Source organism: Notothenia rossii, assembly GCF_949606895.1.
Source record: "Notothenia rossii genome assembly, chromosome: 4".
Taxonomy (NCBI): domain Eukaryota; kingdom Metazoa; phylum Chordata; class Actinopteri; order Perciformes; family Nototheniidae; genus Notothenia; species Notothenia rossii.
This window is the reverse complement of record NC_136902.1, coordinates 7,902,585-7,917,168: the sequence shown is the minus strand read 5'-3', so window position 1 is coordinate 7,917,168 and position 14,584 is coordinate 7,902,585. Positions and strand designations below refer to the sequence as shown.

General features: G+C 39.0%; 2 protein-coding genes across 4 annotated transcripts in view; both read right to left on the bottom strand.

Moving 5' to 3' along the window:
- ccdc135 (coiled-coil domain containing 135) overlaps nt 1–4,492 on the bottom strand; it is a 22,960-nt gene extending 18,468 nt beyond the window's left edge. For 2 of the 3 annotated variants that reach the window (XM_079678981.1, XM_079678982.1), the window contains exons 1-6: nt 4,408–4,492; nt 2,906–3,018; nt 1,778–1,937; nt 1,221–1,346; nt 251–445; nt 1–125 (exon numbers count right to left, since the gene is read on the bottom strand). The exon at nt 1–125 is cut by the window's left edge and continues 19 nt beyond it. In XM_079678981.1, coding sequence (XP_079535107.1) covers nt 1–125; nt 251–445; nt 1,221–1,346; nt 1,778–1,937; nt 2,906–3,018 — 719 coding nt within the window. In that variant the 5' untranslated portion in view covers nt 4,408–4,492. Of the gene's footprint in view, nt 126–250; nt 446–1,220; nt 1,347–1,777; nt 1,938–2,905; nt 3,019–4,407 lie in introns of those variants that run through there. The other variant, XM_079678983.1, reaches the window with a different exon arrangement.
- Nucleotides 4,493–4,931: 439 nt separating this feature from the next.
- Nucleotides 4,932–8,759, bottom strand: LOC307035306 (C-type mannose receptor 2-like). Its single transcript, XM_079674447.1, has 6 exons — nt 8,637–8,759; nt 8,288–8,457; nt 7,690–7,912; nt 6,761–7,096; nt 6,558–6,655; nt 4,932–6,098 (listed from the first exon to the last, which is right to left on the bottom strand). The coding sequence occupies exons 1-6, from the start codon at nt 8,671–8,673 to the stop codon at nt 5,979–5,981; spliced, it is 984 nt and encodes a 327-aa protein (XP_079530573.1). The 5' UTR covers nt 8,674–8,759; the 3' UTR covers nt 4,932–5,978.
- Nucleotides 8,760–14,584: the final 5,825 nt, after the last annotated feature.

Sequence of the window (14,584 nt, the reverse complement as noted above, 5' to 3'; positions counted from 1 at the left end):
TGAAGCATCTCGGCCTCTGCCTCCTGTTTCTTCTGCTCTAGCTGCGTCAGAAAGCGACTCTTCATCTCCCTCAGAGGTTTCACTGTGTATTTATTCTCCTGCGGCTCCTCCTCTGAGATCTTGCCCTGCAAAAACAAACACAAAGCACAGCCAGGCAGACGCACACCTTTGAGTCACTGATCTGTCTGAACAGCTGCTCTCCTTTTTTAATGTACCGTTTTTTAACCCTGGAACCTAGGATAGCACTGACCTTGACCTGGGTGTCCAGCAGGGGGCACTCCTGCAGGCTGCGGTCCATCAGACACATCTCTCTCACAGCGTAGCCGCTGACACAGTAAGCGTCGTAGTGGTTGCCGAGCAGCAGGCTGCACAGCAGGGTGGCGGATTCAAAACATGTGGCACTCTGATTCTGCAGCACTGAGCTGGAGGAGAACAAATACCTTGGCTGGGACAGAAACACACGGAGAGATCAGTGAGGGGCCTAACCTAATGGCCACAACAGATCCCTGCGCCACAACTTCTGTATGCACCTACTGAAGATGTTCTGTTCACAAAGAGACAGATAATTACCACAAAAAGTGGAAAAATACAAAAAAGGGGAACAAACGACTACAGAGATGCAAAACAAACAAAGAAAGACAACAAAAAAAAAGACGCGGACACAAAAAACAAGAGATACAAAATGTTTTATCAAAAAAAGCAAAACAAACACAAAAAACACACAGTGCCTACAAAGAGAACAGAAAAACGAAAAAAATATTTCTAGGAGAGAGACACAAAAGGACCTCAAACGGACTGAAAACTACCACAAAGAGGGACAACATGTCTATATAAAGATGCAAAACAACCACGAAAGGGACAATAACAACAACAGACACAAAAAGACAACAAAGAGGAGCAACACGAAAACACTAGAGGACTAAATGATATCAACCATATTGGCCCCTAATTTTTCAGCTCAAAATCAGAATGCGTCCCCAGTCTGAGTCGTTGTGTTTTTTGGCTCTCCTTGCACTATTTGATGTGTTTCTGGTGTTGCACTGTTTGAGGGGCATGTGGCCGAAGATTTTCATTTGTACATACCTACACTAACTTTGCACAAATGACAATAAAAGCCTTGAATCTTGAATATGAAAGAAGGAAACTCTCTCTGATGCAACCACTATTTGCACCAAGCGTTCACTACTGTATATCTGCCCTTGTGTTGTTTTTCTTCTCACCAGATCCACAGGTGGCTCCAAAGGGTCCAGAGACAGGAAGTCAGCCACGAAGGAGGCGCATCCCTCCCAGGCGAAAATTTCGGGGAAGACTGTCGGTGTGGGCCGGAGAGTCATGGACACAAACTTCTGAATATTAGAAAAACATACGCAGGAATTACACAGAGCTATATACAGTCAAGTATATGGACGGGACAATGTGGAAAGGAATTGCGGATTGTGATAATGGATGAGTTGATCGTGGTGAATTTACATTACCGGGATAATATTGATATCTAATAAATTACTAGAACAAGTTCCGTAAATTGCTATTAAAATACAAATAAATCTTAACAAAATGTAAGGTTAAGTGCTTCTAGTAAGAGTTTCAAGCATAGTGTGATGATTATCAGGATACTACTGTACTTCGTAATTTTTGACGGAAATACAATTTTCATATTGCCCCATGCCTAGTTTATGGGTTGTTTGAAGATGTAACGAACAGCTGGCTGATGATGCAAAAAATATGTTGAGTTATGAGGACACAGGGCCTTAAGTGGATTTAGCCTTTTCAGTTTTACCCTGACTCCACATTCGTTGACCGGGCAGAGCAGCAGGGGTTTGCGGTCGGGATACAGGAGTGAATACTGACGCTGGAAGTTGTCGGCGATGGCCAGCAGTCGGATCTGGTCGGGGGAGTTAACCCTGTAGGACTCTGGACACAGCTCGTCCACCTTCAGGCTGATGAAGGACAGGGAATACATGACGTTTCATTTTTTTATTTGTTCCGTTCATGGTATGCACAACTTCATGTATAACAATTATTTACAAAACATGTCTCTATAAACACACCATACCCGAAAAGGAGCAGGTGACATAAATGACATTTTTTTACCAACCATTAAATACCTTGATGCAACATCATGCTTTTATTACATCTACCCATCACCTTACCAGGGATTGTTTTCTAATTTGATAGTCTATATACCTTGTTTGAATGTGTTTGTAAATTACATCTTGTGATGGAAACTTCTAAAGCAATGGAGAGAAGAGACTCAGAGAGACACGAGGAGAGCAGGGACTTTGATGGCAAACACTGATGGTTCATTTGGAGCTTGGGCCGGAGAATTCACAAGACATGTCGTGTGCCACGAGTTGACACGGCGGTTGCAAAACCAATTCTGACGATCTCTACCCCAGACCCATGTATTTAGCTGGTTCTGAGAGAATAATCAACATTGTGCATAACAAGGTAAAATAGGCAAAGCACAATAACACCTCTATCAGCTGACGCCAACAGGCAGGGACAGGGAGACAGAACACTGAGAGCAGAGCAGCCAAGGCTACAGGTGCCTGTGCTCAGTGAGGGCAGGACAGACTGATCAACTGGGTCAAAGTTATGGGCCTAGGAAAATATTTCCCCAACACTTCTCTTGAGTGAAAAGTGCACTTAAAATAAAGTGTATTAGCCTACTATAAAATACTTTTTAGTAAAATGGAACTTACAAACTACTTACAATTGATCATCAAAAGCAAATTACTAATTGTTTCAGCCATAAATGTATGAATATATATATTAAATGCAACAATTAGTAGTTCATTAGTCACCTAACGGCGCAGTTTCCTCACTTTTTACCCCGAGTCATCATGGTCTCATCCAGTGTGTGATATGTGTGAGTGTGTGTTGTGTGTTGTAAGTGGACACTCACTGAAGCTCCTGAGAAACACTTTTCTTCATCGGCTCTCGGTCATCCTCCTCCTCCTCTTCTGTCTCTCCACCTCTGCCCTGCTCCTCACTGTCTGACTCCACTACAGTCTCCATCTTTTGTAGGAGCGTTAATATCAAGTATACACAAACAGACGGAAAAGCCAGTCAGAAACAAAGACATTATCATCAAACACAATAGAAGCTTATGATGATTTCTTTGTATTGTCCTCTCGCCTACAGAGAACTTGCATCCTGTGTTTGTCACCACAAAGAACGTTTGTATTCTGTAACCTTTAAACTGCATTGAACAGGAATTGTGCTCCTAATTATATGTATTCTATACAATGACATATGATAATATACAACAGATAAAACATGTCAAATGCAATTCTGAATGACCATTCCACTTAGTTGCAGTATTATCCGTAATAAAGGACGTATGAGTAGAAGTTTTAGTAATAAAAGCAGAAGGAGCAACAGCAGAACTAGTATTAGTGATACCAGGTTTACTGGATTAGCATGTTACCTACAGAGGAGGAAGAAGTACTTAGATCTTGTACTGAAGTAAAAGTACAAGTACGAGAGTGTAGGAATACTCTGTTACAAGTAAAAGTCCTGCAATCAAAATGTCACACCAAGTAAAAGTAGAAAAGTATTAGCATCAAAATAAACTTAAAGTAGGCTACCAAAAGTAAAAGTAGTCATTGTGCAGATTGGTCCATTTCAGAATAATATATATGATATGTTTTATAATTATTGATCATTAAAGTGTTCTCAAAGCTGGTAAAGGTGCAGCTAGTTTGAATGACTTTGTATACTGCAGGGTAGCTTGTGAATTTACTCTAGGTGGAACTAAAGTCTGATTTAAGTGTTGATTTGAATTATTAAACCAAATCTGCAAAGTAACTATAAGTAATAAATAAATGCAGCGTAGTAAAAGTACAAAGTAACAAAACATTGAAATACTCAAGTAAAGTTCAAATACATTATTTGACTAAATGTACTAAATTACTTTACAGCGAAATGTTTTTGCAACACTTTTTGCTGCATATTAGTGTTTTATTTTTTACAGATACTTCAAAATAACTTAATGTGCTTTGACACAATGAGGTCCACCTTAACTTACTAATTAATTAATGAAGACATTAACACCAGCGGGAACAATCAACGGTAACTTTAATACACCTTTGGAGTTTTGCAATTTGAATTAGGCTAACGTTAGCTTCAGTGGTGTAATGTTACTAATTACATTGACTCAAGTACTGTCTTATTTTAAAGTAGTTTTATAGCAGCAGTATATTATTTTTAAACTGTAAAAGTATTGCTACTTTTACTAAAGTAAATTATCTGATCATTCTTCCACCTCTAGCTAGTGTTACAATAACAATGAGCTCTACTGTTAATGTAACATAAGGGATACATGAGTAACTTAAGAAAAACGATTCAAATATACAGTGTAATAGAATAAATAAAGTATTTTAAGTTATACTCATCCCGTCGTACAGAAATAAAAACGGCTTAGTTGGAGTCTCTCTTCTGTGTAGCTAACTAACTTCAGTTGTGACTGCTCCGTGTCCATGGTAACAGCCATGCGTCATGATGACGTAAAGACGCCTTACGTTACGTGATCTCTCTAAACATGAAACGGGACAGACGATACAACTTCAGGAGGAGGACATTTTAAATGTGATTTTTTATACATTATATAATATATGATCCATCAATATTTGTTCTTTAACTGTATTTCTTTATACAGTATATATTTGTATATATATATATATATATATGTTTGTTTTAACTTTTCTGTACTGTATCTGTACCCAGCGCCGTATAGACTGACTTCTATCTATACGGCGCTGTCTGTACCTATATGCCCCTGATGTGATGTCAAGGTGTTGTGTGTATAATGTTTGATGTAAATATATATTAATCAGGGAAATAACCATTCTGGCCAATAACCAATACCAGACAATAATCCAACGATGTGAGAAATCATTGAATAAATAATTCAAATAAATAACTTCTCTTTATTGTATATAGTTTAATCTTCAAAGTGATTTTTTTTTTTAAAACAGTATATTAATTTGATTATGATACATGACAAAAAACAACATCAAATCTTATAATAATAGTTAAGAAGGTGGAACCAGCAAATATTCAGCATTGTTGCCAGAAGGGTAACGTAAAATACATAATTTAAGGAAATTTGCTTCTAGTTTATATCCTTAATAAGGATGAAAATAATACAATTAATTATTTTCTATTTAAATTATTTGAAGATATTCTCACATTAAATACATTACATTGTTTGTGGTTGCAACGCAACGAAAACTGATATTTAATTAGTTTGAACGTTAAAGTTAATCATTTTTATTTAGTATCTTAATTTATAATCTAATAATATCTAATCTATCAAATGTCACACAAAAGAGTAAAATGCCTCTTATATATCCCACAGCCAGAGGGAATTAAAACCGAAGAGATTCAGTTTATGACCACATAGCACAAAGAAAAGCATTACATCTTCATATTCTGGAAGCTGATTCACCAATTAGAGGAACATGTCTTAAAGTTTCATCCCTAAAGAAAAGGAGCAATAAACACAATGTTTAACTCATTTGAAGATATTAATAACAGTGAGTAATTGCAAACACATTTTTAGGATAAAATATAAGTTTCAAATGAAGAATTAAATTGTTGTATGAAAATGACTTTAAAGATGCATTAGAGGTCATCATGTTAATTGGTAATAAGATTTCCTGGAATTGCCCTTTATTAAATCTTATATTATTTTAAAATGTCTCATTATATTTTATCTGAAAAAAACATATAAAAAGTCACAAAATAGGAAAATAAATCCAGTTTTTCGCAGGTCAAGCAGATACATGAACAGTTAAAACCCCAAACATATTAACTTCAAAACCATATAGAACAAGAGAAAACATTACAGCCCTTATCTTATCTCACTACTGATAGATTATTCAGATCATTGTTGCAGCTGTATTCTGTAACACGAGGACTTTGAGGAAAGAAACACACTTTTCTCTGATAAAAGCCGACACAGTAATTCAGCTTTAGAGCTCGTCCCTCTTCTTCTTCTCCTCCTTCTTCTGGAAGACTTGTCCATCCGGCTGCTTCCTCCAGGCCAGTTGGACGTTGTCGTCCAATCCCTGGGCCCTTAGGTTCTTTTTCGCCTGAGACACAAAAACTCATTATCATTACCGTTCCAATAAAAACAGATGATGTATCTTTAGTTCACTCATCTGAAATTGTAGCTGTTCCCCTTATTTCTTCCAGTGTAAAGGCTTACCTCAGGTTATGGAATAGTATTTGTACATGTTCCTAATGCATTTGGTGGCATGTGGCTAAGTCTCTGCTATTTACTTCTGCACATATTTACACGTCTTCTTACTAAATGCTTGGGTCCTGTTATTTGTGGCCAAAGTATTGAATGTATAATGGATATAGAATTTCATTCATGTTCATCTTGGTCCATTTAATTCGTATTGAAATTAATTTACTTCATTTTCTTTCATTGAATTCATTATTTTTTAATACTTATTTGTTTCCTACCTCTTTTGTCTCTTGTTCTCATGTCATGTGAATTTCCTTTCTGGTGATGATTTTGCATAAAAGTGGAAAACATGATTTACCTCCACCAACATCGCATCCAGAAAAGCAGGGTCGTTCAGATCCACACCGTTTGGTTTCTCCACCCTCACCTTGATCACTTGCATTGAAACAGGCACAGCTAGAAACACAAACAAACTTCATCAGTCACAACGTTTATGGTGTCTTATTTTTCAACAGACTCATTATCATCACTTGCTTTGACGCAGCTGTTAATTGTACTCACGTCCGTAGCAAATGAATGGTTTCTCCACTCCACAGTCCAAGTCCTCCCATTTTCCAGAGTTGTGGAAAGCTGCAGCCACACAAACCTTTAAAGCACTGAGGTTAGGTTTATTTTCTGCCCAGTATTTGAAGGAGGAGTTACTTCCATCGGACCACTTCCAGGAGTCTCTGTAGAGGCCGATCCAATAACCATCCACTCCAGGTGACAGCTCAACAATCTGCTGGCTCTCCGCCAGGTTTCTCACACTGGCCAGGTCTGTGTGGTGTTCTCTGCAGTAGCTCTGGGCCTCAGTCCATGTCATTCCGCTGTTGATGCGGACAAATGTAGCATTCGGCCCTGAAAATGGACCCCAGAGAAGCTGAGTAGAGGCACCACGACATACAGCCTGACATCAATGCCACATCTCTGGTGGTACTGATGCCTTTATAATATAAAATATTACATTTAAATCCCACATATTTGTACTTTGTAATTTGTATTTCTGGGGTTTTTCAACACATGAATGTTGGCAAGAAACTTTAGTAGTATCAGTGGAAGAAGTATTCAGATATTTGAGTAAAAGCAGGAGTACAACAATGTGAATATACTGTGTTACAGGTTAAAGCTTCATTCAAATGATATTGATTCTATATTGTTCTTATTCTGTTTAGCACAGATATATAAGATGTAAAACGTACCTAGAATTCTAAAACAAGTTTGCAAAGAATTGTATATACATCATTTCCTTTTACGTTATCTTTTAAATGAAACCATGTGAGAATTTTAGCGAAAAGGGAAATGTCTTTAGTGGAACTGCTAACAAAAGAAAAAAATGTCACAAAGAAAAAAGGTTGTGAACCGCTAGTTAGATAAAGACCAATTCATTGTATTTCAGAAGCTTAAAATATGATTTTAAATGTGTAATATTAATTTTAAGTTTATATTCTTACTTGTGACATCAAAGCAGACCACATAGAGGCCTTTATTACAATCATCATCATGCCATGTTCCTGTTCCACCAGAATAAAACATTGTGCATTGTTCATTGTGCCAGTTGTTTGGTTCTCCATTCCCCCATTGTCTGAACTCCGTCTCCCCCGGTCCGTAGAAGCTTGGGTCTGACATCGACCACCTCCAGGCGTCCCGGTCATCGTACAGCCCTATCCAGGCTGACTGAAAGCAAGACATTTTTATAATTATTACATCCTGTTGAAGCTTTTAAAGCTGCTGCTTGAGAAAATGTGTATGTTTAATAAAGAGAAGGTTTGTTTTGCCTTCATGAGACCAGCCTTGGTACGTGGTGATCTAAAGGGAATCCCCTCAAGTCAACATTCATTTACAGCCTTGTTACTCTGAACCTCTTCCACTTTATTACAGGGTTTGATGCTATAGCTTTGGCTTCAAACATTTTCAACTCTGTTTTAATACTCAGGTTCCCATAGGACTTTAAAACAGGTTTAGCTTTCTGTAATAATCTCTCCTTTTTAAATTTAACTCTAAAAGAAATGTAATTCATTTGAATCGAAAGACAGAGAAAAGTGACCTCACTTGGTTGTATTGGCCTGCCATGTTGTTCAGGAGCTCCACAACCTCCATGCTGTCTACAGTGGCCAGGTCTGTGTGTTTCTCTCTGCAGTATCTCTGGGCTTCAGACATGTTCTTTGCTTCATAAACAAAATGGTACTGACGTTCAGCATGTGAGGAGACAGCGCTCAGCCCTGCAGAGACACAGACACTTTGATTAGATTCAGTATCAATTACTGAACCGACTTCTCCAAATTACATTAAGGTTAAACTGTAAATTAAATAACTTAAGTAATTGTCAGTGGGAAACCAAAATAGAAAGTTCTAAAAATGGCTAATGGGATAACATATTTAAAATAAAAATAATAATTACCTGAAAGAGCGATGATGATCAGAAGAGCTTTTTCCATCCTTGTCTCTTCCCTGTTCCTCTCTTTTGGAATGAGACTAGAGATGTGCAGCTGTTGACATTATACATTAGGTAAAATGCAAAGTGGATATGGAACGGACAGCTTTTTTACATCAGGCTTATTTAGTTACATTTGCACATGTATTTACATGGAAAGACCAATAGAGTAGTGTGGGCATAGGACTGGTGATACACAGCAGGAAAACCAAATCCATGCCCATAAACAAAAACAATACAAAAAGTCTGAAGCAACACTGATCATTTCATATAATGAGACACTTTTACAGCTTACAAGCCAATACATTTAAAAGATCACAAAACCGGTGTAAGAATTATTGCACTGACTTCCAGCTTCATACTTTGGGTATTCCAGTAAAACATTTGGACATGCTTTAATGTTACATAACATTTATTTTTCTTTGTGTCTGGATACCTGTTTCAAACGCTTTGTTTTAGCTGCTCAAAAGGATTTTACTTTCACGGCAAAGGCTTAAGTCCATATTCACCCTCTGATGGTGCTTACTGCAAACCAACATGAACTGAGACACATTCAGAATGTTTAGAGCTGCTTTATATTTAAAGACCTCAAAACTTCAAGAATCAATTTATAGTCTAAAAGGCATTACCTATATTTAAAAAAAAAAAAGCGTCTTGTCATCCAGGATCTTGCATATATTCCGGCCAAACATCTCTCACCAAACATCTTATACATTTCCCCCAACAAGAGGACATGCCCTCCATTACAAAGTGCACCATGATGGATGTGGCTGAGGTTGAATTATTCTCAGGAAGGTTCATGTATAAAGAGAACTGAGCAGTGTCAGAAGCAGGACTCTGTTCAGAATTAGTTGGGTGTCGTCAGCGTAGCAGTGGTATGAAAAACCATGCGGGCTAATGACTGAACTGAGCGAGTTTGTGTACAGGGAGAAGAGGAGGGGACCGAGAACAAAGCCCTGAGGGACCCCTGTAGGTAATTGACAAGGGTCGGACACCGACCCTCTCCAAGTAACCCTGTAGGTGCGGTCTTTGAGGTATGAGGTGAGGAGGGAAAGTGCAGAGCCTGAAACTCCAAGTTCTTTGAGAGTGCGAAGGAGGATCTGATGGTTCACCGTGTCGAATGCAGCAGACAGGTCCAGAAGGATGATGACAGAGGAGAGGGAGGCTGCTTTAGCAGTGTGCAGTTCCTCAGAGACAGCAAGGAGAGCAGTCTATGTTGAGTGACCTGCCTTGAAACCAGACTGGTGCGGATCCAGAAGGTTGTTCTGATTGAGATAACAGGAGAGTTGTTTAAAGACAACGCGTTCAAGTGTTTTAGACAGGAACGGGAGGAGAGAGACAGGCCTGTAGTTTCTAACATCAGACGGGTTGAGAGTGGGTTTCTTTAGGAGAGGGTTTACTCTTGCCTCCTTGAGACTGTTTGGAAAGTGACCAGAAGTTAGAGAAGTGTTGATGAAATGGGTGAGAAACGGTAGAATATCAGGAGCGATAGTCTGAAGGAGGTTTGAGGGGATAGGGTCCAGAGGACAGGTGGTAGGGCGGGCAGAGGTAACGAGGGTAAGAACCTCACTTGGAGAGAGAGGGGAGAAGGAGGTTAGTGTGTGGATGAAGGGAGGGTCAGGTGAGGTGACCCGGCGGTGAGTAAAGGTGAGTCAGAAAAAGAAGAGCGAATATCATCAACCTTTTTTTCAAAGTGGTTAACAAAGTCGCTTGACAGAAGGGAGGGGGGGGGGGGGGCTTTGGGGGGTCCAAGAGGGTGGAAAAGATAGAAAATAGTTTTTTGGGGTTGGAATAGGAAGATTGGATCTTATCTTGACACAGCGGTTGCCAAATCAATTCTGACGATCTCTACCCCAGACCCATGTATTTAGCTGGTTCTGAGAGAATAATCAACATTGTGCATAACAAGGTAAAATAGGCAAAGCACAATAACACCTCTATCAGCTGACGCCAACAGACAGGGACAGGGAGACAGAACACTGAGAGCAGAGCAGCCAAGGCTACAGGTGCCTGTGCTCAGTGAGGGCAGGAAAGACTGATCAACTGGGTCAAAGTTATGGGCCTAGGAAAATATTTCCCCAACACTTCAGTCTATATGTTACGATATAACTGTAATCACCCTGTTAGACATTTCATTGTATATTCCCAATTAACTGTTAGCAGTACCTTTATAGAGATATGTTAGAGTACAACAGCTTTACTGTTTTGGTTACAGTTTGATCCTGTAAAGATGTTTTGTAGTCTGATACTGCAATTATTCATGATAGTATTATACTTTATATTTACAATATACTAAATATAGCCTTCTGCAATAAACTCCTGAATCATGAATATTCCCGCACATGTACATCATTTAAATACCAAACATATACTAGAAAAACAAGAACAAATACATGTTCGTTACTGCGACAGTAGCTTGTGCTTGTGAGACGTCTGCCGTACTCATAAATCATTTAGAGCTGTCTTAATAGTTGTAGTGCTTCAGTTTTAATATTGTCACCAGTTTACAAGCTTTTCATGATATCAAGCAACTCTAGTGTTATAAAGAACCATGAAATGAAATGTCAAACTGCAGCAGTGTCTGCACTTCTTTGCTTATACTCTTGTATCAAAATGATGTTAAATGCAGGACTTTTACTGGTTACTGAGTATTTGTACGTTGAAGTATTGCTTAATAGTTGTTTTAATGTCTTCTATGTTTTTTATAAGTCCATAGTTTCATAAATAATGGCATGTGAATGAGCAGACTGCTGTCACGCATGTTTGGTGCCAACAGTTATCAGATAAAGATCAAGTCATTATGTGTTTGCATATAGTTAGAAAGGCCGGAGCAGCTCAACAATAGAACAACCCCGAGGCTAAACCTGACAATACACCTGTTCTCTTTGGATGAGGGAAAACACTGTCAAAATACTGCATGGAATTAGTAAAATACCTGCATTGAAAGGATAACATAAATTATGTTTCTGTATTTACTTGCACATCTCAAAACATTGTCTTGCACTATTCCATCTGTTTTATTTGTTCTATGTCCTATATATATTCATGTTGCACTGTTGGAGGAGTCTTTGACTTAAGTGTTTCATTGCCATATCTACACTGTAGCTAATAGGGCCATGACAATAACACCTTGAATCTTGAATAACATTTCGTTTTTAGAATTAGGAAAATGCATATTCCCAGTTAACTGTTAACAGTCCCTTTACTGTAAATATGATGTTTTAAAGCAAAACAGCTCAGAAGAAGGAGCTATGTGGACACAGGGCCTTAAGTGGATTTAGCCTTTTTAGTTTTACCCTGACTCCACATTCGTTGACCGGGCAGAGCAGCAGAGGATCGGTCGGGATACAGGAGTGAATACTGACGCTGGAAGTTGTCGGCGATGGCCAGCAGTCGGATCTGGTCGGGGGAGTTAACCCTGTAGGACTCTGGACACAGCTCGTCCACCTTCAGGCTGATGAAGGGCAGGTAATACATGACGTGTTTTACCAACCAGCACATACCTTGATGCAACAACATGCTTTCATTACATCTACCTATTACCTATCATCTTACCAGGTTTTATTTTCTAATTTGATATTCTACATACCTTTTTTGAATTTATTGCATTTTCTTTTTGTAAAATAGGCTACATCTCTTGTGTGAAAAGTGCACTTTAAATAAAGTGTGTTACTATAACATACTTTTTAGTAAAAATGTAACCTAAAAACTACTTAAAATGTATCATCAAAAGCAAATGACTACTTGTTTCAGCAATAAATGTATAATATTGTTGAACTTTCCTGTCGGCTCCCAGTCCGTAGTCGAGGAAACAGGGGGATGACTCTCTGTTGCCTCCCAGGGCAGAAGCAACAAGCTTCAGGTTCAATAACCCCCTTTATTGAAATGACTGGAGAGAGGCGAGCTCTTCTTGGGAGGCCGTTGCATTTATTTAGTTCTTCTTGGTACACACAACACTTGATAGACCTATATCCAGTGGCGGCGGGCCCATAGGGGCGCTAGGGGCGCCGCCCCACCTCAAATTATTTTTTTAATGAACAAGGTAAATATGATATAATTGGTATCAGTAAAATGTATAATCTACAATAAAATATCGTTTACAATTGTGTTACGGTGTCTAAAGTTACTGATAAGTCACATATTTCCTTTCTGGCCTTGCCCGTGTATCATAACCCTCTCTCTCTCGTCGTCTGGGCGCTAAGAGAGGAGCCCTCAACCAGTGCAGCAGCAGCCACTAGCAGCTACTAGTTGCTATCTTTAAACTATGCCACCAAAACATAATTTCAGCCAATCAGCCTCGTCAAATCTGATGGTCACAGGGCGCCTACGTCAGCGCCCGGTGCAGTCTGTGAGTTGTTTGGACTCGTATCCAAGGAGACAAAACAGGAAGCTGTCATTCACTCTGGAAGCTATCATTAGCAGCTAATGAAAACTCTGTTTTTGACATAAAAATTGAATTATGGATTATCAATACTTTTTTCAAAATGACAGACACATTGGATTAACCTATGGATTAACCTTCAGCCACGTTTCTCGTTTTTGATCAGAATAACAGCAACAGGTGAGCATATCTCCGTGTTTTGCTACCTAAAGCTATGTCGTGTGATGTCTATATTTTCTTCCCCTGTCGCGAGTTCTAATCGCTCAGTGATGATACTTATTTCTAGAATCTATGGAATCTCAGCTTGTTAGCTAAGCTTGTTTGTGCATATCCGATAAGTATATCGATTGATTTATACCTAGAGTGCATTAGCATTTTTTCGCTCAGGGCTCATTTAGACGCTTCTTGTGAGACTTGTGTTTTGTTTCGGTAAACATGGTTCATATCATCAGTTAGCTGAGTTTCTTCCCGTTAAATGAGCAGGACACATTAATAGTTTATTACATTTTAAGAAGCCCTGAGACACAGTTTCGTGAAAAACAAATGGGGGGAAAAAAGCTCCTTAACAGGTTAAATGGGAATTCAATAATTTTAAGTAATTTTGAGTGTTCCCAAAGCCCCGGTGTTCTGCAGTTTGTGTGGGCTTACTGTACTGTTGCACAGTTTATGCTGTAGAAACTATGTCCAGGACAAGGTTTTTAGTTTTGGAAGATTCATAGCTAACCACACTGAAGATTATGGAGGTATTGATCAGTCTTCTCATATCTCTAACATCACCAGAAGTCATAATTTAAGGGGTCATTTCTCAAAATGTTCCCCGTGTGGTTTATTCACCATTACAATAGCCCCACCAAAATAATTTCCACCAGCCGCCACTGCAATTATCCATTCCATAACAAACTCGCGGTACTGCGGTCAAAAACCATTTGCCCTTCCAGGGTCAGACACACTCAATCAGATGACAAAACAAACCTTAAATACCTGTGCCACAGGGAATCGGACAGCGACACCTTATGGCACACACAGTGAATAACACCCAATTGTGACAGCCCGAAACCCAAACATGAACTCTCATCTAAATGGCTCTTACACCGGCCCCTAATTGTAAGTGACAGGCTTTCAAGTTCCCCAAAAAAGAGAGCCATCAACATATCACTACTGTTTTATCATCCACACATGGATCCAGTTTGTAGATATAGGATTTGGTTAATCCTTGGCAAGCAGAGTCCCCTTTGACTTGTGTGCCGTCCAATGGAATGCTGCTCTCCATGATGTTGGCTGGCCAGTGGCTTCCTGGTTTCCAAAGAAAGTTGGAATATTCACTCATCCTGCTATGAGTCAGCAGGTCATGGATTTTTAATCCACTGGATGCATGGTTTGCATCTTTAAAAACATTTTCCTGCGTCCAAGAACCCTTTGTTTGGCCATAGAAAGGTCATTCAGGAGTGTGGGTGGCCCTTTCCTAAAAGGCATTTTCAGGCTTCCAGCTTTTCTGAGTGACTGAGAAAATCCAAGTACCTCAAGTTTTCTCTGG

What these genes read in the sequence shown, in the direction of transcription:
- LOC307035306 (XM_079674447.1), bottom strand. Translation starts at nt 8,673, where the DNA reads ATGGAAAAAGCTCTTCTGATCATCATCGCTCTTTCAG. An exon ending in GATCATCATCGCTCTTTCAG is followed by an intron (nt 8,458 to 8,636) that starts GTAATTATTATT and finishes GTGTCTCTGCAG; the next exon opens with GGCTGAGCGCTGTCTCCTCA. An exon ending in GGTCTGCTTTGATGTCACAA is followed by an intron (nt 7,097 to 7,689) that starts GTAAGAATATAA and finishes GTCCATTTTCAG; the next exon opens with GGCCGAATGCTACATTTGTC.